The sequence below is a fragment of the Pipra filicauda genome, unplaced genomic scaffold (assembly GCF_003945595.2).
Source record: "Pipra filicauda isolate LSUMZ 115617 unplaced genomic scaffold, ASM394559v2 scaffold463_size517996_pilon, whole genome shotgun sequence".
Classification (NCBI taxonomy): domain Eukaryota; kingdom Metazoa; phylum Chordata; class Aves; order Passeriformes; family Pipridae; genus Pipra; species Pipra filicauda.
The window spans coordinates 243,450-269,275 of record NW_024104602.1 but is presented as its reverse complement, the minus strand read 5'-3'; the positions used below and the strand labels follow the sequence as shown (position 1 = coordinate 269,275).

The window sequence follows — 25,826 nt, the reverse complement described above, 5'->3', positions numbered from 1 at the left end:
TGTCCATCCGTCTGTCCGTGTGTCCATCCCTGTGTATTTATGTGTTTCTGTCTGTCAGTCCATCCATCTGTCTGTCCCTGTGTCCCTCTGTCTGTTCATTTGTCTGTTCATGTGTCTGTCTGTTTTTCTGTCTGTCCATCTGTCTGTCCCTGTGTCTGTCCGTGTGTCCATCTGTCAGTCTGCCTATCTGTCCCTAAATCCATCTGTGTGTCCATCTCTCTGTGTCCAGCTGTCTGTCCGTCTGTGTGTCCATCCATCCATCTGTCCATCCCTGTCTGTCCATGTGTCCATCTGTCTTTCCCTGTGTCCGTTTTTCTGTCCATCCGTGTGTCCGTCTGTCCGTGTGTCCCTCTGTCTGTCAGTCCGTCCATCTGTCTGTCCCTGTGTCCATCTCTGTCCATCTGTCTGTGTGTCCATTTGTCTGTCCCTGTTTCCATACATCTGTCCATGTGTCCAGCTAGCTGTCTGTGTTTCCATCTGTCTGTCCACATCTCCATGTGTCTGTCCCTGTGTCCATCTGTCTGTCCGTTTGTCTGTTCATCCGTCTGTTTGTCCGTGTGTCCATCTGTTTCTCCGTCCATCTGTCCGTATTTCCATCTGTCTGTCCAAGTCTCCGTCTCTGTGTCCATCTGTCTGTCCATTTGTCCGTCTGTCGGTTGGTCTGTCGGTTGGTCTGTTTGTCTGTCTGTCCATCTGTCCATCCCTGTGTCCATCTGATGGTTCTGTGTCCGTATGTCTGTCTGTCTGTCCATCTGTCAGTGTGTCAGTTTGTCTGTCTGTCCTTGTGTCCATCCATCTGTCCGTCTCTCTGTCTGTGTGTCTATGTTTCTGTCTGTCAGTCCATTTGTCTGTCCCTCTGTTCTATTCATCTGTCTGTCTGCCCATGTGTCCATCTGTTTGTCTGTCTGTGTTTCTGTCTGTCCAAGTCTGTCCATCTGTCTGTCCCTGTGTGTCTGTTCATGTGTCTGTATCTCTTTCCATCTGTCTGTCCCTCTATCTGTCCATCTGTCCCTCTGTCTGTCTGTCCGTGTGTCTGCGTGTCTGTCTGTCCATCGGCACCTGTGTCCATCTGTCTGTCTCTCTGTCCATCAGTTTGTATGTTGGTCTGTCTTTCCGTTTCTCCGTCTGTCCGTCCCTGTGTCCATCTGTCTGTCTGTCCATGTGTCCATGTGTCCCTCTGTCTGTCAATCCATTTGTCTGTCTGTCCATTTCTCTGTTCATCCGTCTGTCTGTGTTTCCCTCTGTCAGTTTGTCCATCTGTCCAAGTCTCCGTCTCTCTGTCCCTGCATCCATCTGTCCATCCCTGTCTGTCTGTCTGTGTTTCCATCTGTCTGTCCGTCTGTCTGTCCAAGTCTCCATCCGTCTGTCCATTTGTCCATCTGTCTGCCAGTCTGTCTGTCCATCTGTCTGCCTCTGTCCCTATGTCTGTCTGTCTGTCCATATGTCCAGCTGTCTGTCCCTGTGTCTGTCGGTCCGTCCATATTTCTGTCAGTCTGTCCATTTGTCTGTCTGCCTGTGTGTCCATCTGTCCATGTTTCTGTCTGTCTGTCACTCCATTTGTCCGTCTATCTGCGTGTCTACCCATCTGTATGTCCATCCATCCGTCTGTCTGTCCATGTGTCCATCTGTCTGTCTGTCCGTCCATCTGTCAGTGTGTCTCTTTGTCTGTCCCTGTTTCCATCTGTCTGTCCGTCTGTCTGGCCGTGTTTCTGTCTGTCTGCAAGTCTGTCCATTTGTCTATGTGTCCGTCTGTCTGTCCAAGTCTCCATCTGTCTGTCCATTTGTCCATTTGTCTGTCTGTCTGTTTGTCTGTCTGTCCCTGTGTCTGTCAGTTGTGTGTCCATCCGTCAGTGTGTCAGTTTGTCTGTCTGTCCTGTGTCTGTCCATCTGTCCATGTGTCTGTCTCTGTGTCTGTCCGCGTGTCCATCTGTTTTTCTGTCTGTCTGTCCCTGTTTCCATCTGTCTGTCCATGTGTCCGTTTGTCTGTCCATTTGTCTGTCTGTCCATGTTTCTGTCCCTCTGTCCCTGTGTCCCTCTGTCCGTCCATTTGTCCGTCTGTCTCTCGGTCTGTCTGTCTGTCTGTCCCTGTGTCTGTCTGTCCGTGTTTCCATCTGTCTGTCTATCTGTACCTGTGTCCATCTGTCTGTCTGTGTGTCCATCTCTCTGTCCATGTGTCCGTCCCTGTGTCTGTCTGTCAGTCCGTCCATCTGTCTGTCTCTGTGTCCATCTGTCTGTCCATCTGTCTGTCCTTGTGTCTGTCCATGTGTCCGTCTGTCAGTCTGCCTGTCTGTCCCTATGTCCATCTGTGTGTCCGTCTCTCTGTGTCCAGCTGTCTGTCCATCCCTGTGTCTGTCTGTCCACGTGTCCATCTGTTTGTCCATCTGTCTGTCCCTGTGTCCATCTTTCTGTTAATGCATGTGTCCGTCTGTCTGTTTCCATCTGTCCATCTGTCTGTGTCCCTCTGTCTGTCAATCCGTCCGTCTGTCTGTCCCTGTGTCCATCTCTCTGTCCATCTGTCAGCGTGTCCATTTGTCTGTCCCTGTTTCCATCTGTCTTTCTGTGTGTCCATCTGTCTGTCCCTGTGTCTGTCTTTCCGTCTGTCCATGTCTCCTCCCTGTGTCTGTCTGTCTGTCTGTTTGTCTATGCATCATCTATTTGTCCGTGTATCCATCTGTTTCTCCATCTGTCTGTCCCTGTGTCCGTCTGTCTGTCCGTGTTTCCATCTGTCAGTCCATTTGTCTGTCTGTCCGTGTCTCTTTGTCTGTTTTTCCATCCGCCTGTCTGTGTTTCCATCTGTCGGTCCATCTGTCTGTCCATTTGTCTGTTCATCCATCTGTTTGTCCGTGTGTCCGTCTGTTTCTCCGTCTGTCTGTCTGTATTTGTCTGTCCGTCCCTGTTTCCATCCATCTGTCCAAGTCTCCATCTCTCTGTCTCTGTGTCCATCTGTCTGTCCATTTGTCTGTCTGTCAGTCGGTCTGTTTGCCTGTCCGTCCATCTGTCAGTGTGTCAGTTTGTCTGTCTGTCCCTCTGTCTGTCTGCCCGTGTGTCTGTGTGTCTGTCTGTCCATTGGCACCTGTGTCCATCTGTCTGTCTCTCTGTCCATCAGTTTGTCTGTCAGTCTGTCTTTCCATTTCTCCGTCTGTCCGTCCCCATGTCCATCTGTCTGTCTGTCCATGTGTCCCTCTGTCTGTCAATCCATTTGTCTGTCTGTCCCTGTGTCTGTCCATTTCTCTGTTCATCCGTCTGTGTCTGTGTTTCCCTCTGTCAGTTTGTCCATCTGTCCAAGTCTCCGTCTCTCTGTCCCTGCATCCATCTGTCCATCCCTGTCTGTCTGTCTGTGTTTCTGTCTGTCCATCTGTCAGTGTGTCTGTTTGTCTGTCCGTTTCCGTCCGTCTGTCCGTGTGTCCAGCTAGCCGTCTGTGTTCCCGTCTGTCTGTCCCTGTGTCCATCTGTCTGTCCATGTGTCTGTCTGTCTGTCCATGTTTCTGTCTGTCAGTCCATTTGTCTATCTGTCCGTGTGTCTGTCTGTTTTTCCGTCTGTCTGTCCCTGTGTCCATCTGTCCATCCATTTGTTTGTTCATGTCTCTGTCTGTCCGTGTGGCCATCTGTTTGTCTGTCTGTCCCTCTGTCTGTTCCTTTGTCTGTCTGTCCGTGTGTCCAGCTGTCTGTCTGTGTTTCCGTCTGTCTGTCTGCCTGTCCAAGTCTCCATCTGTCTGTCCCTGTGTCCGTCTGTCTGTCCATGTGTCTGTCTGTCCGTTTGTCTGTCCGTCCATCTGTCTGTCCGTATTTCCGTCTGTTAGTCTGTCCATCCCTGTGTCCATCTGTCTGTCCGTTTGTCAGTCTGTCCATCTGTCTGTCCCTGTGTCCATCTGTCCCTGTGTCCCTCTGTTTGTCTGTCTGTCCGTGTGTCCAGCTATCTGTCCATGTTTCCATCTGTCAGTCTGCCTGTCTGTCCCTACGTCCATCTGTGTGTCCATTTGTCTGTCTATCTGTCCATCCGTCCGTATGTCCGTCCCTTAGTCCGTCTGTCCATCAATGTCTGTCCCTGTGTCTGTCTGTTCTGTGTCCATCTGTCTGTCCCTGTTTCCATCTCTCTGTCCCTGTGTCAGTCTGTGTTTCCGTCTGTCTGTCCATCTGTCCCTGTGTCCATCTGTCAGTTCTGTGTCCATCTGTCTGTCCCTGTGTCTGTCTGTTCGTCTGTCCGTGTGTCTGTCTGTCACTGTGTCTGTCCATCTGTCCATGTGTCCGTCCCCGTGTCTGTCTGTCCATGTCTCCATGTGTCCGTCCGTTTGTCTGTTCATGTGTCTGTCTGTCTGTGTGTCCGTCTGTCAGTCTGCCTGTCTGTCCCTATGTCCATCTGTGTTCATTTTTCTGTGTCCAGCTGTCTGTCCATCCATCCATCTGTCCATCCGTGTGTCCATCTGTCCGTGTGTCCCTCTGTCTGTCAGTCCGTTTGTCTGTCTGGCCCTGTGCCTATCTCTCTGTCCATTTGTCTGTTCATCTGTCTGTTTCTCCATATATCTCTCTGTCCATTTGTCTGTCCCTGTTTCCATCTGTCGTTCTGTGTGTCCATCTCTCTGTCCCTGTGTCTGCGTGTCTGTCCGTTTGTCTGTTCATCCATCTGTTTGTCTGTGTGTCCGTTTCTCTGTCTGTCTGTCCGTCCTTCTCTCTGTCTGTCCCTGTGTCCGTCTGTCTGTCCCTGTTTCCATCCGTCTGTCCATGTTTCCATCAGTCTGTCAGTCCATTTGTCTGTCTGTTCATCCATCCGTCTGTGTGTCCAGCTGTCTGGCCATATTTCCGTCTGTCAGTCTGTCCATCCCTGTGTCAACCTGTCTGTCTGTCTGTTCATCTGTCCCTATGTCCATCTGTCTATCAATCCATTTGTCTGTCTGTCCCTGTCGGTCTGTTTGTACGTCTGTCTGTTTGCCCTTCTGTCTGTCCCTGTGTCCGTCCGTCCGTCCATGTGACTATCTGTCTGTCCAAGTCTACATCTGTCTGTCCCTGTGTCCATCTGTCTGTCCATTTGTCTGTCTGTCCGTTTGTCCAGCCGTCTGTCCATGTTTCCATCTGTCAGTCTGCCTGTCTGTCCCTACATCCATCTGTGTGTCCATTTGTCTGTCTGTCTGTCCCTGTGTCTGTCTGTCCATATGTCCATCCGTCTGTCCCTGCGTCTGTCTGTTCTGTGTCCATCTGTCTGTCCGTATTTCCATCTGTCCGTCCATCTGTCTGTGTTTCCGTCTGTCTGTCCCTGTGTCCATCTCTTTGTCCCTGTGTCAGTCTGTCCGTGTTTCCGTCTTTCTGTCCATCTGTCAGTATGTCAGTTTGTCTGTCCATTTGTCTGTCTGTCCCTGTGTCTGTCCATCTGTCCGTGTGTCTCTCTCTGTGTCTGTCTGTCCGTGTTTCCCTCTGTCAATCCATCTGTCTGTCCGTCTGTGTGTCCGTCCCTGTGTCTGTCTGTCCATGTGTCCATCTCTCCATATTTCCGTCTGTCTGTCCCTGTGTCCGTCTCTCCGTGTTTCCAACTATCCATCTGTCCTTGTGTCCATCTGTCAGTGTGTCTGTTTGTCTGTCTGTCCATGTCTCCATCCCTGCGTCCGTCTGTCCATTTGTCTGTTCATCTGTCTGTCCCTGTGTCTATCTGTCTGTCCATTTGCCCAGCTATCAGTCTGTGTGTCTGTCTGTCTGTCCAAGTCTCCATCTATCTGTCCCTGTGTCCATCTGTCTGTCCATTTGTCCGTCTGTCTATCTGTCTGTGCCTTTGTCTACAGTCTGTCCCTGTGTCCAGCTGTCTGTGTTTCTGTCTGTCTGTCCGTCTGTCTGTCCATGTGTCCGTCAGTCAGTCCTTTTGTCTGTCTGTCCGTTTTTCCATCTGCCTGTCTGTCAGTCTGCCTGTCTGTCCCCATGTCCATCTGTGTCCGTCTCTCTGTGTCAAGCTGTCTGTCCATCTGGGTGTCCATCCATCCATCTGTCCATTCCTGTGTCTGTGTTTCCATCTGTCCATTTGTCCATGTGTCCCTCTATCAATCCATTTGTCTGTCTGTCCCTCTGTCCATTTGTCTGTTCATGTCTGTTTCTCTGTATGTCTGTCTGTCCCTGTGTCCATCTGTCTGTCTCTGTCTGTCTGTTCATCCATCTGTTTGTCTGTCTGTCCGTCTGTGTGTCTGTTTCCATCCGTCTGTCCACATATCTGTCTGTCTCTGTGTCCATCTGTCTGTCCAAGTCTCCATCTGTCCATCCCTGTGTCCCTCTGTCCGTCAATCCATTTGTCTGTCTGTCCCTCTCTGTCTGTTCATCCATCTGTCTGTCTGTGTTTCCCTGTCAGTTTGTCCATCTGTCTGTCCCTGTGTCCATGTCTCTGTCTGTCCAAGTGTCTGTCTGTCTTCCCGTGTGTCCATCTGTCTGTCCTTTTGTCTGTATGTCTGTCCATCTGTCTGTTCATCCATCCATCTGTGTGTCCAGCTGTCTGGCTGTGTTTCCATCTGTCAGTCCATCTGTCCCTGTGTCCATCTGTCTGGCAATCCATTTGTCTGTCTGTCCCTCTGTCTGTCCATGTGTCTGTCCCTGTGTCTGTATTTCTGTCTGTCCATCTGTCTGTCCCTGTGTCTGTCCAGCTGTGTGTCCATCTCTGTGTCCGCCCATCTGTCAGTGTGTCCCTTTGTCTGTCCCTGTTTCCATCTGTCTGTCCCTGTGTCTGTCTGTCTGTCCATCTGTTTGTGTGTTTATGTGTCCATCCATCTATCAGCATGTCCATTTGTCTCTGTGTGTGTCCGGTGTGTGTCCATCTGTCCACAGGTCCATTTGTGTCTCTGTCTGTGTGTCCCTGTCTCTCTGTGCCCACATCCCGGTGTCCGCACTCCCTCACCTGTGCCGGCTGTCCCGGTGTCCCTGGCTGGCTCCAGCTGTGTCAGAGCTGGACACGCTCTGGGCTGGGCCTCGCTGGGCTCAGCTCGGGCTGCCCCAGGCCCAGGGTGTTGAACTGGAACCTGAGGGGGTCACTGGATTGTGTTTAAAGGTGACGGAGAGGACGCGCCGGCTCCAGCAGAAACTGGAGGAGAAGCAGGCGGAGCGCCTGCGATCCATCAAGGAGATGGAAAGCCAGGTAAGGCCTTACAAGGCTCCAGGTCAGGGCTGTTCCATAGCACAGCGAGTCCAACCCCCCAGGGATCCACCTTTATTGCCCCCTCAGCCCCCACCCCCAGCACCCAATCCCCAGGGATCCATCTTTATTCCACCCTCAGCCCCCCCACCCAGCACCCAATCCCCAGGGATCCACCTTTATTGCCCCCTCAGCCCCCCCACCCAGCACCCAATCCCCAGAGATCCATCTTTATTCCACCCTCAGCCCCCCCACCCCAGCACACAGCCCTCGGGCACTGAGCAAGTGCATGAGGGGCCCACATGGCCCCCCAAAGCAGCCGTGGCTCATCCCAGAGCTCCAGTGTGTGGGAATGACACAAGTCTCCATCCGCAGCTCCAGCAGCAGGCACTGGCAGAGTATGAGGAGAAGGTGAGAGCTCTGAACGTGGAGGTGCAGGAGATGGTGAAGAACTACACCAAAGCCGGCTTTCCTGCAGAGCCACAGACTGGGCAAGCAGGTCAGAGCGTTCCTGAGGGAGAACAAGGCTCTCCAGACCAAGTGGAAGCAAACGTCCCAGTGGCGGAGGTGTCCAGGCTTACACTGGCCATGCCTGAGCTCCCGGGAGCAGGAACGGATGTGGAGATTGAAGAGAGTGTGTTCTGAGACAAGTCCCTTCCTTACTGTTCATTGCAGGAAGAGCTGTGGAAGTAAATGGTGAAGTTAAATACCAGCTTCCCAAAGTACTGCTATCCCTCCCTTTCCACTCAGGGAGCTCCTGAAATCCTTCAGCAAAGCACTTAACGTTTTTATCCCAGGTATTGGGAAGTTGTCTGGAGAGCTCACCCTCCAGAGCGCTCCCCTCCGTGTCCCCCAGCCTGAGCTCTGAGCTATGTCAGCAGTGGGAAGGGGCCTGTGCCTGCAGACCAGCTCCGGGTTGGCATCACAGCAGCAGCTCCAGGAATATTTCCTTGGCATTCACACCAGGTGTTACAGTAGCAGGGATGGGGGTGGGAACTGGGCTCAGTCACACACCCCCACAGCAGAGGGGGTGCTGCAGGAGCACAGTTACACCTGATGCTGCAATAACAGACATGAAAAGTGCTGCTATGAAAACAAAGCCGAGCTCAAGCAGGTCTGAGACAGGATGTTCCAAGCCTGGCCTGACATCCTACAAGAGCCCACAGCTGCCCTGCAGTGTTACCAGAGGACTGGAGGGATGGACTGGACATTTCTGACTTATTTATTTTCTGAAACAATAAACCACTGCATTTCCTAACAAATGAGATCCCTTGTTATTTAACCACAGGTAGTGGGGTGGGAGCACCGTGTGTCCCTGTGCGCTCGTGTCTGTCCATGGCCTTGTGCGGGTGTGTGTCTGTGGCTCTGTCAGTGTGTGTGTCCGTGTGTCTGTCAGTGTGCATGTCTGTATGTCCATGTGTCCGTCAGTCTGTCAGTGTGTCTGTCTGCATGTTTGTCCATGTCCATGTGCATGCGTGTATGTATCCGGGTCTGTGTGTCCGTGTCCGTCAGTGTGTGTCCATGTGTCCGTCAGTGTGTCCATCAGTGTGTGTCCGTGTGTGCGTCAGTGTGTCCCTGTGCCTGTCAGTGCATGTCCATGTATCCGTGTCCATGTCCCGTCCCTGTCAGTGTGTGTGTCCGTGTCCCTGTCAGGACGTCTCTGTATGTCCATGTGTCCATCAGCGTGTGTCAGTGTGCCTGCCTGTGTGCGTGTCCTATGCGTGTCCGTGTGTCTGTCTGTGCATCTGTCAGTGTGTCTGTCCATGTGCCAGTCAGTGTCCATGTGTCTGCATGTGTGTCTCAGTGTGTCCATGTGTCCATTTGTGTGTCAGTGTGTCCATCAGTGTGCGTCCATCAGTGTGCGTCCATCAATGTGCGTCCATCAGTGTGCGTCCATGTGTCCATGCACCCCCCAGCAGCACAGCTCACTCACACCCCGGTTTGGTTACTCACGGGCTGCAGAGGAGAGGGGCCACCTCATCTTCCAGCACTACTACATGCCATGGAATTTAGACATCCTCGAGGATTCCTTCACGTGCAGCCCTGCCGTGGTTTTGCTTACCTGCTGAGCACGGAGTGATGTGGTGGTTGGGTCAGACAGGTCACTCCTGAGGCTGTTACAGAACCCAGATTCAGTGGTAACTAAGACTGGTCTGACAGAACATTTAGGCACATCTCACCTTCTCTCCATGTTTTCACCTTTGAAGTGCCACATTCTAGGTCTTGTTCTCTACCACTAAATTCTCTGGCCCAAAATATTTATATTAGTCCAACCTTTGTACTATAATAGTAAAAAATTAGATAATGGGGATTCCTAAGCAGAGGACTCCAACTCCAGCAAGGGATACCAACAGGAGACACTGTACATGCAGGATCCAAATTATCTTTTGCCTCCAGAACGGAGACAGTTCTGATATGCCCATTGCACTTACACAAGGAATTACTGCACAGTAGCTCTTGTATTTTAGAGACACCCTTCCTGCCTCACACATAACCCACGTGGTCAAGATTATCAAGATTATTACTTGCTGTTATGCCTATTTATCCCCAGGACCCAAGGCACAGCCAAAAGCTTTCTGCAGGCTGCAGGGGCAAGGATGGGGTTCTCCTCACCAGACTCAAATTTGGGAGCCTCATTTGACCCAGGGTCCATCTGTAACCACAGGTTAAAACAGAGGGGCCTCCAGAGAAAGATTTGTCCCAGGATAACAAGGTGCTGCATCCAACAGCAGAGGCCTGTCTGAGGGGGACAGGCACCATTATACATAAACCAGTGCAGCTGGGACCTGACAGCACTCCCAGAGCACCCGTTTGATTCAGCAAATTGTTCCTATAAATCCCACCCACCATCTTCAAAGGCCTCCTGGAAGCTGATTGCCAGGACTGTGGCAGCATGGAAAAGGCTCGACATGAGCAAAGCTGACAAGAGGGAAAATAAAAGGAGAGGATTCAGGGAAAACATGACACAAAACAACAGCAAACCCCGAGACACAAGTGTAACCTCGTAGGGAAAGATAGAGAAAACAACATCTCCAAGCATAATTACCCACTGAGTAGGCTCTGGGCTCCTCAGAGAAGAGGCCACACGTTGTTGTATACTCAGATCTCACTTAGCACACGAGAAATCCTGACCTGAATACTACTGCAATGCAAATTCCAAACCTGCTCTGGATCCTCATGCTCCTGCCTGGTTCCTGGGGAAGGAGCTGTCGGCCCTGGAGATGGAGCTTCAGTCTTTCAGCTAATCTAAGTTTATCTTAGGATTTATGTTTGATTCCACACTCATCTAAGTAATGGAGCAGTTAACTGGTGATGTGCCGTGCATGAACTGCAAAGAGAGAAACACAAGCAGCAGGAATTGCTTTCTGCATCCCTCAAATATGGTCATGAGGGTTTAAAATTTTATAAGATACTTGAATGCAATTTTTCCAGGGCCTTCCCTCACTGTGTTTAGGCAGACTTAGGCTGCAGTACAAAAATGGTGTTGAATGTTAAACCTGTCATACCTGTCTCCAAGAAACGTTTGTTTCAGGATCCAGGCTCCTGCCCCACTCTCCTCTTGCTTTAAAAGCTATGTAGCCACAGAACAGGGAAGTAAGACCAGACTCTAAGGTTCACACTCCCAACTCTGAACTACAGACACATTGTGAAGCATCTCAGCACCGCAACAGCCTTATGAATAAATCAAGATCTACTTTAATTTAAAACACAAGTGCAAAGGATTCACAACTACAGACCAGCAGGAGTGTTTGTTTCAAATTATAAATCTTTTCCAAGCCCTGCTCTTTTGCATTAAAAAAAAAGTAATATATCTGAAATACATAAACATTTTAAGTCAAAAACTTTCCAGTGCAGCTAAGGAGGAGCTAAATGAATTAATTTCAATCAACTCCATCAGCCCCAAACTTCGACATCCAGTCTAGGCAAACCCCCTGTGACCCCTCTACCTGCCACAGGTGAGGGAGAGAGTGATTTCATCCTTCAGCAGGTGTCTGAGACAAGGGGGTGAGCCACCCTCACCAGGTGTTCCCTCCCCACAGATACAGAGCCAACCTACACGTTCCACAGACTGGGTGCCCACCCTGTGATGGCATCAGTGCAGATCAATTCCGTCCCAAATTACTTCAAGTAATCAACTGTGGCTTCAATTTTGAAGCAGGATCTGTAACTGGAGCAAATAGCAGAGGACAGAGATTATGAACATCTTCTGAAGAAAATGCAATTCTGAGGTTAGTTTCTGGCACAGAAGGACTGTCCCGAGAATAACTTAAATTCCAGTACATTTGCATGTGGAGTTTCAAAACAAAATCCCAGTTCCACATGCAAAAGCATATTCTTGAGACCTCACAACACCACACACCGTCACTGTACAATGTTAATCCTGACCTAGAGTCCAATTACCTTGAGGATCTCACTGACCAGAGAGTGTAGCACACAAAATACCTAAAACTATGTTAAAAGAACTCAAAGAGCTGTTTAGACAACCAGAAACCTTTCAGATGCCAAGGGCTGGTGGGGAAGGGCAGACCGACAGCCAGACAGCAGAGGTGTCTCCCCACGTCCTGCAGGGAGATGGAGGTTGGACAAACACCTCCCATGAACACAGAGATCAATCCTGGGATGTGCAGCACAGCTCAAACTTTTCCATTCTGTCTCCTACAGCATCCCCAAAATGCCACCCAACAGCTGCCTCAGGGCAGCATTTCTCAGCCTCTCCTGGGAGAAGGAGCTGGGAAAGAAAGGCGCCTGGAAAGCAGCCCCAGGAGCAGGCTGCTCACGCCCCAGCCAGCACCAGAGGTCTTGCACGTGGTGAATTGTCAACCACAAGGACCTGGTGGTGGGAGCACCTGGTCTTCACAGAGTCCACCTGGAGGCCTGTGTTCAAGGGTTTCCAGAAGCTTAAAATCATGAAATGGATTCAAGATTGACCACTAAACCATACACATTCCGCAGCAAAAGAGAAGCCTGTTGATGCAAGAGAGCCACTTAGAAACAAATATATACATATCACATCACTCCCGAGGGAAGTGTGGGCAGGTTTCCAGGTCCACATTTAACCCAAGGAAATTAAAATTGCCTGTGAAAAAGTCTCAGAGGAAAAAAATTCAAGTCTTTGTGCATTGTTTGACAGTTTAAAGGGGTCTGTGCCCCAAAATGAGTCAGCACAGGACTCCAGTGTAGAATGAAGGAAGCAAAGATCACATTTCTAACTGGGAGACATCATTCCAGTTCAGTGGTCAGCAGCCAAGGTGTGCAGAACTCACAGACATTCAGATACACAACTTCAGACTCCGCTTCAAACGCCATCCTCCAGCAGCAGTGATTCCCAAGGCATGGAATACCCGCTTTATCCTTGGTCTCACCTGGATCCAGTCTGTGTTGATTGTCTTCAGCAAAGGAGAAGCCCCAGAAGGCTGCAAATGCACGGACAGGATTCACACTCATCCTCTAAAACCATCGCTGACAATTTTCAAGCACCATTCACAGGATGAAACCACCTGGGCTCTTCATTTTTTAGATTTCTTTTTTTTATAAACATTCCTTTTTCCCCACAATTTCCCCTCAGGCAGAGTCAGCAGGTGGAGGTGCGCTTCCTGTACTGTTGGATAAGGGGCACCAAACACTCTGGAAGTCCTGTCTGGAGCAAAAAGGGATGATCCAGAAGTTCTTGTGCTGTTGCTCTTTCCAATGGATCCCGTGTCAACATCCTTTCCAAGAAGTCTCTCAGAACTGGGGAGGTCTGTGAAAAAGCAACCAACCAAGTCAACCCTGCAAAGCCACCAGGCACAGCTCATGCAACACCAGGCTGCCCAGGTGGGCTTGGTTAAAGGGATCCTGCACCTTCCCCCTCTGTATCCCTGTTTTCCCAGAAATGTGACATGGATCTCACATTTTCATGTTAGGGACATAACCTGTCACTGGTAGGCACAACACTTACACAGGTTGTTTTCTTTCCAATGGGTCACAGCCAATTAAGACCAGCCTGCCTGGAGTGTCCTTCCATCCAGATCACTCCTGTTTCCCATTTCATTATTTTCTGCAGTTCAGCTCAATAATTCAGCAAGATTCCTGCTACCTGAGCACATCCCTTGGGTGGGAAGGGTGCCTCAATTCATTCTTTTACTGGTCACAGATTGTGGAAAAAGTAGTTCAATAAGATTCCCAAATTGTTTTTGAGAGCCTGGAACCCTCATGCTGCTGGTGTAAGAAGGTGAAAAAGCTGCAGAACAGGTACCAAAGAGCTGAATGACCTCCCAGGTTTGTCCTTTGGAAGAGCTGTAAAAGCCTGGAGTAGCCAGCCCCAAGCACCACTTCCAGGCCCTGCACATCTCCTGCTGGTTTAATCCTCTGCATAGTTAAAAAGGAATAAAAAATGAACTTGGCTTATATTTATTTATTTAAATGCTGTTAATGACATCCAGTTTAGGTTGGGGGCATTTTCCCAGCTCTGGCTCACTTAGAAGTAGAACATGAAATCCTGTTCACACTGAGCTACTGTTTATTTCAGGAGCCCTTTGGATGGGATTGCTGGGATCGCTGGAGGTAGAAGGCATCGCCCAGCTCAGGACGAGTGCTGGGATCCAGCCTGTATCCCTGGCAGGGACTCTGCCCATGCCTTAGCAAAGCAGCAGGGACCGTCCCAGTGACACCCCTTGAACCTGGTGCACCAGTACTTCAGTCACTGACCACAGGAAGTCAGGGACTGGCACCAGGATGGAGGGCTGAGTTCCCCCAGTACGTGGGGCAGGACAGCCCCTGGCCTGCGACCCAGAGATCTGCAGGAAGCCAGTCTGCTTCCCGGGATAAGCGGAGCGGAGCAAGACTATGATCAGCTCCGGCTGTCACAGCCAGACAGCAGGGCCATGTCACCAAGTCAGGTGTGACCCAGGCCAGGCTGGCTTTACACTGCCCAAGGAGGGCGAGCACTGGGTCCAGAACGTGACCATTACATTTTAATTAGTGTTGCAAAGGCAAAGAGGAGAGAGCAGCTGTTGATGTTAGTTCAGCAGTCTACTCTGTTAAATAATTCAGTTTTAGCAGCTGGAGATCCTCTGATTAACTGGAAAGGCCGGGTAGCTCAGGATGCTGCAGAAGCTGTTTGATCTCACAGGCTTAGCCTGGAATGAAAGGATTGCTCCAAGTGGGGACTGAAAGGTGATCACTGTTTCTTATGCCACTGCTACTTTTTCCTAAAAAACCATGAAGCCAAGTTCATCTTCAGAGCAGCTTGCAGAGTCTCCACGAGCTCCTGTGTGTCCTGAGTTCTGCTGCTCTGACAATAACACAGTCTTTGCAGTCCTGAAGGCCGCAAAGCTGGAAACTCCTGAGGATCCTCCTGTTTCCTTCCCTGGAAGATGAGCTACTCTATCGACATCAGCAAGCTGGAAACTGCTGGGTCCAGCCAAGGCAGCTCTGATTTGCAGTCTCCATTTATGCCCAGGTGCCCTTACACTGTCAGCGCTATTCCCCACACAGCCACCAGCTGTCAGCAGCAGCCACCGAGGGCCCGGGGCCAAAGCACTTCCCAGGGAACGTCCTAGCAAGACCATTTCCACAGCCAGCTGTTCTGGGAACAGCTGATATGGATGTTCCCCTGTGATAACCATCAGGTGTACAAGTGTTTGCCAGCATTCTCACCCTGTGGAAGTTCTTCAGTTTGGGAGGAGGACTGTCTCGGAGTCTCTTCATTGCCTGGACTGGAGAATCACTAAAGTAGGGGGGTTCTCCATCCACCATCTCTATCACCATGATCCCCAGGGACCAGATATCCACCTATGGGAGCCAATGGCACATCAACACACACAGTTCAGAGCAGCAGGTCCTTGCTGTGTTGCTTTCACCAAGGCTGCAACACTCCACCCATGACAAATGGTACCAAGTCAAACACTGACCCCTTGATGCTCTTGGGCTCCTTACAGCAGTTTAACAAAGTCAGTTCTGCACCCAGGACTGAGGATCAGTGGTGTTGCAACATGTAAAGGTCTGCAAGTAACTGCCTGTGCTACACCTGGTTCCTTGGTAAACAAAACTCATTAGTCTGCTGCCACCTGCCCGGAATTCCAGAGCTCCCATCCCTGCCTTCCCGGAGGTGAGCCCCTCGGAGCTCACATGTCCTCCCCTCCCTTTCTGGCACCCATTTACTGATCTCTATCGTGTCACAGGCTGCTCCTTGCTCCCATCTGTCCACAGCTGGTATAAATCTAGGCCAAGCTTCAGGTGTAAGAATAGAATAAGTTTATGCCTCTTTCCTGGAAGCAGAACAATCTATTTTTCTACTGACTTTGAAAATATTGCCATCATCACAATCAAATCTGTAGTCATGCTTGGCTTTGTTTTAAATAGAGTCTAGAGGCTCTTCCTAGAAAAGCCAATAGTTATTTTCCTGTGACACTTGAGAATATTATTTGCTCCCTCTCCTGATATTAGGGGGGTGTCCCTTACCTCGGTGGTGTATGGTATCCTGGCAATGACTTCTGGAGCCATCCAGTAGGGAGTACCCACCAGGGACTTTCTCTTGGGTACATCTTTACTGATCTGAGCACAGAAGCCAAAATCTGAGAGTTTGACCTGTACAAAGAGAAAAGCAACCAACCTTAGAAATCAACCTTAGACAACACAGAGGGAAACAGCACAGAAAAAAAGACATCAAAGGGAGTAAGAGGATGAGCTGCAAACAAGGGATTGGGAACAGAAAGGAAGCAAGAGAGGAAGGCTGCAGCAGCAGAGGACAGGAAACAGTCTGTCTGAGGACACATACCCTGCCATCCAGCGTGAGAAGGATGGAGTCACTCTTGATGTCCCGGTGAATGACCCCCTGGGCATGGAGGTAGGACAGAGCCTGCAGCACCGACTCACACACCGTGGCAATCTGCTCCTCGTTCAGCCTGCAATCAGGGACAGGGGAGCTCAGCTGGGCAGGGACAGGGCTCGGCCACAAGGGCACGGTGCAATTCTCAAGTTAAATCACAGGTATTTGGTTCCCTATGGCCTTTACTATCTCACCTTCACCACTCTTCTATGTCTGCTGCTGGTGAAAAACAGCTTTGACTTGATGGCTGGCAACTTTAAGTTTTTGTAGGTTTAATACAGAGAACTTGTATTTTAAATCCTGTATCTCAGTTCATTCTGCAAGATGCTGTTTCAAGCAGTTCTGACAGTGCAGTGCTGCTCGATGCCAAGGTGCTGCAGTAACTGGTGAGACAGCTCTTTTTAAAGCAAATATGGTAAAGCCATTGTTCACAAGGTTTATTGTGCAACCCTATCCAGAAAACATCTAAACACATTCTCTGATAGCAAACACAGGGATCCTTTGGGTTTTCCTGCACATACCTTGGGTACACTCACACCTAACTAGAGGCAGCACAGGTTACAAGCAGAGAAGACCCTCCTGATTTCCACCACGCTCTGTTAGCACATGGAATATGAGCACCAAGAACCTCACCTTTAGGTTTAGATAACAAGAGGTGCACTTTCAGCCTGACATGGATGGACTTTGGTTTCAGTCAAGTGTCTGCATAGTGTAAAACACATTACTGGAGAATTACCTTACTCCTGGAGATGCAAATCACTTATCCCCTTCAGTAAATGTTTAGTGACTGGAATGAGGGTATTTTCCTCCCTGGGAAAAACTGCTAAAGGTTTACTTCTGATAAATGTTATGGTTAGAACAGATCCTGTTTCTACCATGTGAAAAAACAAGCATTCATTAATAGGTTCAAAGGAAGCTTCATAAAACCAATCTAGGCTGAGGTCCCACAATGGAATTCAGACTGACTGGTGGATATAAACACATGGGCCCTTCATAAACCTCTTCAGCAATTTTTATCTGTAATCCCAATGCCATCTAAGAGCTACAGGAGTTTCACAGGCTCTGCAATGTTGTAACTCCTCAGGATTAAGAGTTGGTTCTCAGACACTGACATGTGCCTCTGAACTTGGTGCTAGAGTTCAGAGCTAAGTGTCTCCAGCCCAGCTAAGTGTCTCCAGGACACTCCTTCCAGGTGGAGGCTACAGAGGACAATGTGGCTTTTCACACCTCCCAAACACACCACAGATGTGCTTCCAAAACACAGAATCCAACAGAGCAAGATATATGCCTTAAATCCACCACAGGATCTAGTCTGAGCACATGAGTGAACCAAGGGTATACTATGATTTTTAAAAAAACAAATACAATTGGTGTTAGCAATACTGCCTAATCATAACCAACTAAGATTCTGATTCTTTAAAAAGGAAAAGCTCATCCTACAGACTTTCCTGGTCAGTCTTTCCATAGGTATTCCCTGCACCAGTTTCCAGCCTTGTAGGACTGCTGGGAAGCAGGAGGAGGGTGCTCCAGGCCATGGGTGGACCTCAAGGGCCATCTAAGAACAACTTCTCTGCCCTACAGAAATGCTTTGGGCATTAATGAATATCAAGTGGTGTGGATAAGGAAACAAATTTAGGAGAGTGTCCGGTAGCTGCTATCTTTAGGCAATGAAATTTGGGAAGGAGTCCAAATCTCAAGGCTCTGCTGCACTTTTCCAGAGGAGTTAGTGAGGTTGAATTTGTGGCTAAGGTTGCACCACTGAAAACTATCTCTGCATGCTCTTTAATACTTATTCAATGAACTTCCTGGACAGGATTCAACAAATATAGTAAACAGTGGTTTTTTTATGAGTGCAGTGTTTTACAGGGAAGGTCATCAAGGAGATGAACAGTGGGTACCTAAAAGGATCAGTACTGTGAAGGAGATTCCTTCTATACCAGAAGTATTATCACATAATTCAAATGGATAACAGTTACAAAGTGTAGCAGTTTCAGGGCACAACAACCACAAGGTCTCAGAGGGAAACTACTCTTCCCAGAAATCCCCACTCTCCTCTTGCTCTCAGGTGTTGATGTTTTTGATTTTGCTTCGTACCTGATTTGAGACACAATGTCTGTGAGGGCTCCCCCCTGCAGGAACTCCATCAGCACCCAGAGCTCCTCTCCCACGAGGTAGCTCTTGTACATCTCCACGACATTGACGTGCTGATAGTCCCTCATTATCACCACCTGGAAATCCACAGGGAGCAAGTGACCACCACAAAAGCACTCACAGCACCCAACCCTCCCCAGTCAAGCAGGACTCACAGCCCTATGTATGGTAGCCCAGCGCAGAGCCCCCATCCCCCAGCAGTAATCCTTGGTACAAGCACAATCCTACTCAAAGGGAGATGGTCCTGCTCCTCCCTGTTTGCCGTGCTGGCTGTTCCCCCAGCCACGCCCTCCCTCACCTCGTTGAAGAGGAGCTCCCGGCGCTGCTGCTTCCTCAGGTCCATCATTTTCACGGCCACCTGGCGCCCCGAGTGCTTCTCCCGCGCGATGCACACGATGCCCGTGGAGCCCTCCCCGATCTTGACGTAGTTCTCCAGCATCGCCCGCGGATCCCCCTGGTCCACGACCATCCTCAGGGCAGCTTTGAACTGCTCGTGGGTCACCACCATGGGGTCCTCGCCGGCCGGCTGCCCCTTCCCAGCAGAGTCCGGGGGCAGGTGGAGGTTGCTGGAGCTGGTCTGGGTGTGCCGGCTGCGGGGGGACCCGGCTGGCGAGGGCCGGCTCAGGGGCACTGCCGCCACCTTCTCCACTGGCGGCGACTTCTGGGGGGTCTCGGCTTCTGAGACCCCCCTGGGGAAATCGGAGGCGGGCGGATCTGGCGGGAGAGACTGGGCTTTGGCTGCAGGGCTGCGCGGGGAGCCCCACTGCTGGGGCCTGAAGAAAGCGTTAGGCTGCCAGAGGAACAAAGGGGAAAGGGGGAAAACCAAAAAGGGATGGTTGGGTCAACAAGCAGAAAGGTCAGGAATCAGTTTTGTGTCATTCCACTCTGCCCTAGCACAACTTGGAGCTGATTGGAGTCAAGAGCTCCAGGTCTGCCCAACACATGCTTGGATGAAGATCTGCTTGGATGCAGATCTTCAAGAACTCCTTAGGGAATGGGTGCTACACTTTAGGGACCTCCGAACTGAAGCAGTTTAAAGGGAACCTTTTAAAGCACATGCTTTAAAAAAACCACCAAGACCCAAAACCCACAGAAAAAAACCCAGCTGCTAAAAAAGCATTCCAACCTCACCACCAAAACTCAGGGGCAACCTGTGCTGCAGAGAATTTGAAAATCCTTTATCCCTCTGTGCCTCTGATCTTCCTCTGTATAAAAGGAAAGAGGATTCATGCCAAGGCTGTAAATCACTTTGATGTCTTGGCCTAATTCCCTTGGGGTAATTACACTCTGCCTATTGAAAACTCTCTCTGCACTTTCCACTGGTACCTGCAGAGCATTCCTGTCGATCAGGCACAGAACTAGCCCTCTGCTTTGGGAAAAGCACTGGGATCCAGGCCAGCTGGAGACAGCCAGCCTGAGACTCCAGCTACTCAGAGCCACCTGCCACCTTGGCGGCTCCAAAGTGACCGACCGTGAATTTGGAGGTTTTTGGAGACATCCCACTCCAGTGCCACACAGTTCAGTGCAGTGAGATCACTACACTCCTGTTCAGTGTAATGAGATCACAGCCCATGGGAACGTGGCTTTGGGATACACATTCCCATGCGACCACTACACATGGGTCTCCCAAGAAGGATAAACCTTGTCATGCTCATACTCATCCTGGAAATGTTGATTAATTAAAATACGACATCTAGCAGGTGGGGTATAAAATACATTATATACTTACATGGGTATATGTAAAATACACATAATATATGTATACAAACACATGCAAAATAATAGTGGAGCTGCTTCAGAATGAGCAAGCCAATCATTTGTATTATAGGGCAAAATAACTTCAAAGCAAAAAGCATTTTCTCTCTCACAATTCAGAGAGATTATTAATAAAGTTAATATGAGAATGGAAACCAAAAACTGCCAATAGAGACTTTTTTAGAAGAAGAATCCTTTTCCCATCTCAGACAGGAAATAATTGTATAGGATTTAATTCCATGCACTTTGGGTTTTAATCAAGGATTTTTGTCAATAGCAGGATCTGCATAAGCCTCACAAACACACAGGACTCACTTTCACACACACACAGGCCCTGGAAAACACCAGTTAGTGGCATCAGGCACAGCACAAACACAAGTGGATGTCAGGAGCTCCTTCCTCCCCGAGTGCCAGCTCCACCCCTGCACTCCTGTGCTGACATGCTCACAGCAACACAGCATTTATTTTCCAAATCTCATTTTGTCTCAGGAGAGAGAATCCAAAAAGGTTTTCTGTAACCCCGAGCGTGCAGGAGGGGCACACAGCACATGTGCAGGCTCACACAGGTGTGTTATCTCCTGCTCCCACAGCTGACAGCCCAGTGGACACATCCTCAGTCCTGGGACACTGTGAGGTGTCACTGGTTCTCCCACTCCTGTCTCCCATATCGGGTTTAAAGGAAGGTTCACTCAGCCTTCCCATGTGCCTGTTATGGCACCCACCTCCTAGGAGAGTGGTGGATGCTCTGTCCCATCCCTGGACATGTCCAAGGCCAGGTTGGACGGGGCTTGGAGCAACCTGGTCTCGTGGAAGGTGTCCCTGCCCATGGCAGGGGGTGGAACAAGATGAGCTTTAAGGTCTCTTCAACACAAACCATTCTGGGATTCCATGGTTCAATTGTATCCTGTCCCTTTCACCCGCAGTTACACATTTCTCACACATCATCACCTCCACCTGAGAGGGAGACTCACATTGTCACCACCGGAGGCTGCTAAGAACACATCAGATAAACAACTCCCAGCTATGGCACAGATCCTTCCCTGGAGCAGGGAGATGGACTAGATAGCCCCAAGGTCTTCCCTGCTCCTTTCCTCTGACAAATACCTGGAGTTCAAATGCACCCAAGCACATCCATTTAGCTGGGAACCTCTGCTCCTGCTGAGGATGGCAAAGACACTCTGGCCAGGGAAGACACAAGCAGTCAGTTCTAGGTACTCCAGCCAGTGTAGATGAGCCCAGAGTCACTGAGACAGCAATAAGTGCAGCTTATGCTACACAAGAACTGCATTCCTTGAGAATCCCACTGCCTTGGAAAGGAAATCCACTGTGCCCAAAGCCTTGAGCCTGATCCTTATGCAAACTGCAAGAAGCAGGTTGGAGACATCCCCTGTCCGTGCAACACACTACAGAAGAGTCAGTTTGGTTGGGATGGTGGTTCCTGTCATTATTCTCCCAGTTCAGGGACTCTGGAGCTGCTGCAAATTAGCCTGGCCCAATCCCAGCCCAGCCCAGACTTTGAAGGCAGCGGCCAAGCCATGGGAAGTTGATGGGTGCTGGGTCAGCCTGGGAAGGAAGAGCAGCAGTGGTTGCATTTCCTATCCAGATCCAGAGATCTTCTCCCAGTTCAACACAAAGTGAGTCATCCATTCAGGACAGCTTTCCTGGGGGAGCTGTAGCCATGAGTTGTCCCACCCTTTCCAGCAGCCAGCATTTCCTGTGTGACAGCACCGTGGGTGCCGGTGCAAACCCTGACAGATACAGCTACACTCAGCCCACTCTCCGAGGCAGTTCTGGTTTGCATAGGCAGAAGAACACATTACTAATGGAAGCCACAGCCATTTCCCAAATGGCAAAGGCTCCCTGATGCCAGTGGAATGGCACTGCAGTTATGCCTTTACCTCACAGAAGGGCACAAGTGAGTAAGTCCCCTCATCCTTGCCAGCCCACGCTCCTGCAAGTACAGCTCTGCCAACCAACCCTTCTCCCAGAGATCTGGCTGAGCTGTGCCTCACAGTGCATCCTGTGAAGCACCAACAGACCACACATTTCCCCGGCCCAGGACCATTTGGATTCCAACATTAATCGTAACAATAACAGATGGCTGCACGATGTTTGCAATTAAATTGGTTCAGCTGTGTACATAACCTCTGGAACTGTAAAGTCAACACTGCACCCACTCACAACTAGGGAATAGCTCTTACCTTGATCTGCAGGGAAGAGCCCGGCTTGTTTGAGGCGCTGGATGAGGGGAAAACGCTGCGCAACAGCCTCCTCTTGAGGCTGTTCTCCCGGGATTTGGAGCTGGGGCTGCCCTCCCCCGAGGGCCTGGAGCCGGCTGCTCGCTGGGCCCAGCCCTCCTCCGGGCTCCTCGGCCCGGTGTCGCTGTCCCCCGGCACAGCAGGGGTGCGCTGGAGGCAGCTGCCGTCGGCATCCTGGAACTCCGCCGGGCCCAGGGACTGCGCTTTTGTCACCATCCCGTTGGGATGGGACTGGCCTTCCAGCCGGGCTTTGTAGTCCGGCCACATGGTCTGCCTCCGGGCCACCTTGGAGCCACCATTGCAGCTGAGGTAGTTCCCATACTTGTCTGCCCAGTCTGCTTCAGGACTCTGGAGATACATGTCCGGGGGTCTCTCGTCCCCGAGGAGCCCCAGGGACTGGGCTCTCCTCCTGCTGGTGGGGCTCCTGCCCCTCAGGGTGTTCGAGCTGATGGCAGAGAGCTTCTGGATGTCGTTGAGCAGCCCCGAGATGTAGCCTTCCACTTCCACAGTGCTGCCCCGTACCACAGTCTGGGAAACATGGGGAAGGTGGGAAACGAGTAAAAAAGTCACAGTTGTAACAATTCAGGCTCAGTTTATCTTGCCAAAAGTTAGATTTTGTTTATATAGCCAAAGAAGACTCAAGGAATTTAGGGGGACAGAATTTTTCCTGCCTATTTCTCATTGTCCTTTACCGAGGGGGGAAAAAAGGAATCCTTGGGTCACACTCTGCTGTCAGAGCAGAAGTGCTGTCAGCCCCAACAGTCAATTCTGCTGCTGTGCTCAGGCTCTAAAAGGCAACATTAGAGCCAACCTGGAATATTTCAACTCTCCTGGCTCTCTTGTGCTGAAACTGTGTGACACTACATCACTAACAGCTCAACAAGCTCCTGAAATATTGGTTCTCAGAAGAAGTTGCAGCATGCTGCAAGCTCCATCTGCAGAACTCATCTCGCTGTTCCAACACAAGGTTCATCTCTCCCCTGAAGCACTCCCAGTGTTGGAATCAGCCTCCCCCAGTCTGCTTCTCCCCAATTTCTGCTAATGCATCTGCATCCTGAGCAGTGCAGAGCACGCTGTTCCAGGTCTGCATCCCCCTCTGCTCTGCCAAGCCACTCTAATTAAACCCCGCACACGGGGTCACCACAGCTCACAACTGCCGTGTAAGCACCGGCTGCAGAACGAGGCTTCCATCCAAACAGGCACCAGCTCTGGACAAGTAGGACACTCGAAGCTGTCAATATATTATGTAGTGCTCTACCTTGTTTTTTCTGGAACTGAAAAGCTTACAGAAGCTTTTTTAGCGCTGGGAACCAAAAGGTTCCATTTCTCCACAGAAATTCGCAGCATAGGATCACTCCTACACTTTCATGAATCTCTGCCTGAAGGAAAGTCCTTCCCTGGAGTGACAGCAATCTCCTGTTTGCTAACTGAGCTCCAGGGATCTACTAAACATGCTGTATTAATTACACCAAGCCTAATATTTAGCTGGTGCAACACAGCAGCTCCAGTAATTTCAGCAGAACGCCACCACTGCACTCCGACGAGCGCCTGGTTTGCTCAGCGTCTGAGAATGAAAGGCACAACACAACATTTCTGTCAAACAAGGTGAGGGAAGGACAACCCCACTCATTCCATGGCACACACACCAGCTGCAGCTGGAAATTCTGGTCTTTACTCCCTCACCACACACACATTCCTCCACGGCCCAGCCGCAGCCACGGAACAATGTGCTGGGGACACGGACTTGTTTGACCAAATTGGACAAAAGTCATTCCAGAGAGACTTGTGTGTTCTCAAAATAAGAAGTCTCCAAGAACATGCTGTGGCCTCTCTGGAAAATCCACTCTAGTGCACATCTCCTACTTAGAAACTCCCTAAAATTAGACTCAGGTCACTCCCATTAAGACAGTCCTACCCCCAGCGGACAAGGAAGATGGCACTTAGCCTTGCTTTGCTGCTGTGTATAAAGACTGCATCAGATTAATGAAGAAACATCCACATTTGAGCCAAATCTATCTGGAGTGCTCTTACATGGATCATGCCTTACTGAGCGGAATTGAGAAATTATTTTTAACAAGAAAAGCCCCTTTTTATAAGCTACACACAAAAAAGGAACAACTCTGACAGCTGAATCCAGGACTAAGTATAAGGGCTTGGCCAATTAGCACTTAAAAAAAAAATCTTATTGACTGGTATAATTGAACAGGAATTAATTCAAATGGAGTTTACCCAAAATACTCAACTATGCGATGCAGTCTCAGAGAGTATTTGCACTTGGACTTACTGGGAAAAAAAACAGTGTTAGTTTAAGATTCTCCTCTAGTTCTTAAAGCCTGTTGGGTATTCTGTCCTTGTTCTCTAAAGGCTTTGCACCTCCTTTCAGCTTTTGCCACGCTCAGCTTTAATAAGTCACACATGAAAGTACCAACCAGCATCAGGCTCAGGGCAAACGCCCGGAAATCTCTTCATGCACATTCCTGTTTTGACAGTGATGCCTCACACTGTTTTTGGAGTAGCCTTTGCCAAAATGGCTCAGTTTGCTCTGGAAATGCCATTGGTGCAGTGTCAGGAGCCTCACTCAAGTCAAGCTACAGGAGAGTGCTGTCATTTCCCCCAGACCCACGGCCCCACACCCTGGGATTGATGGAAATCGGGTTGCTTGATGTGATTTGTTCTTGATAAATCCACACTGGCTGCCAGCTATTACCCTGCTATCTCCTTGGAAGTGGCTGCAAATAGATTACTTGCTTATTTGTTCCACCCTCTTTCTGGGAATAGAAATTATTCTGACTGATCTGCAATTCCTTGAATCTCACTAGGCCCAGCTGACTTGAAAATATGCAACTTCTTAACTAAGTCTCATTTCTGTTCATGTTCTTTTCTTATTCCAGCTTGCATTCCCATCCCTTCATGCTCGTGCTAATTGTGTCAGCCCTCTGAACACACTTAATAAAGGCTGCAGAAAAATCATTAAATACTTAAGAATTCCCGGTGTCATCTGTTATTAACTTTCTTCCAAGATCAGCAGTGAGCAAATTCTTTCCTTCATCCTCCTTCTCCTCAGTGCACTTATGATGTCTCCTTAGTGCCCTTTATGTTCTTTGAGAATAACATCTCTTTTTGTGCCTTGGCCTTCCAGTTTTGTTCCTACATAAATTTCTTTTCTCTTTGCCCTTTATAACTTGACCTAGTTTCCACCCTTCTGAGCAATCCTCCTGCAGTTTAAGCTCATTAAAGAGCTCCTGATCCAACCAAGTTGGTCTCTTATTACACATTTCATCTCTGCTCTGGACTGTGCTCCTATCTCCTACTATATTTTGAACCTCAAAGCACATTCAGTACACCAGGCAATACCTCCTGCCTTTTTCTTTCACCTGTTCTTCCTGAGCAAGTCTTTCCTTTACAAATCAGCATTCTGCTCCAATATGATGTGCCATTTCAGCTGCAAGTCTGATTATGTATAAAACTTACATTATACCAAATATAGTCCCATTTAGTCCCCATGTTTTTAACACCTACACACAAAAAGCTAAATATATTCATCAGATGGCCAACTCTTTTTTATATCCCTCCTAAAACCCAAGTAGTAACATCTCTATTTGACAACTCACCTTTCAGCTTTTAAGCCCCTGGAGCATTTTTTTTTTTTTAAAGAGAAGAAAAACTTCCCACAAGCTCCCAAGACTTTAAACACAATGATTCTGTCACTATCTTTCCTTTTCTTTTCCCACAGCAGGTCCCTGCTCTCACACAGTCT

General features: G+C 49.5%; 2 protein-coding genes across 8 annotated transcripts in view; one reads left to right on the top strand and one right to left on the bottom strand.

Moving 5' to 3' along the window:
* The window catches only part of PLCB2 (phospholipase C beta 2), a 50,875-nt gene extending 42,517 nt beyond the window's left edge, over positions 1–8,358 (top strand). For both annotated transcript variants that reach the window (XM_027749322.2, XM_027749321.2), the window contains 2 exons: positions 7,013–7,099; positions 7,472–8,358. In XM_027749322.2, coding sequence (XP_027605123.2) covers positions 7,013–7,099; positions 7,472–7,741 — 357 coding nt within the window. In that variant the 3' untranslated portion in view covers positions 7,742–8,358. The remainder of the gene's footprint in view (positions 1–7,012; positions 7,100–7,471) is intronic.
* Positions 8,359–10,769: 2,411 nt separating this feature from the next.
* LOC114002918 (serine/threonine-protein kinase PAK 6) overlaps positions 10,770–25,826 on the bottom strand; it is a 38,038-nt gene continuing 22,981 nt past the window's right edge. For all 6 annotated transcript variants that reach the window (XM_039386095.1, XM_039386097.1, XM_039386098.1 and 3 more), the window contains 7 exons: positions 22,013–22,597; positions 18,355–18,846; positions 18,000–18,133; positions 15,855–15,981; positions 15,539–15,664; positions 14,735–14,869; positions 10,770–12,836 (listed from right to left, as the gene is read on the bottom strand). In XM_039386095.1, the coding sequence (XP_039242029.1) occupies positions 12,669–12,836; positions 14,735–14,869; positions 15,539–15,664; positions 15,855–15,981; positions 18,000–18,133; positions 18,355–18,846; positions 22,013–22,597 (1,767 nt within the window). In that variant the 3' untranslated portion in view covers positions 10,770–12,668. The remainder of the gene's footprint in view (positions 12,837–14,734; positions 14,870–15,538; positions 15,665–15,854; positions 15,982–17,999; positions 18,134–18,354; positions 18,847–22,012; positions 22,598–25,826) is intronic.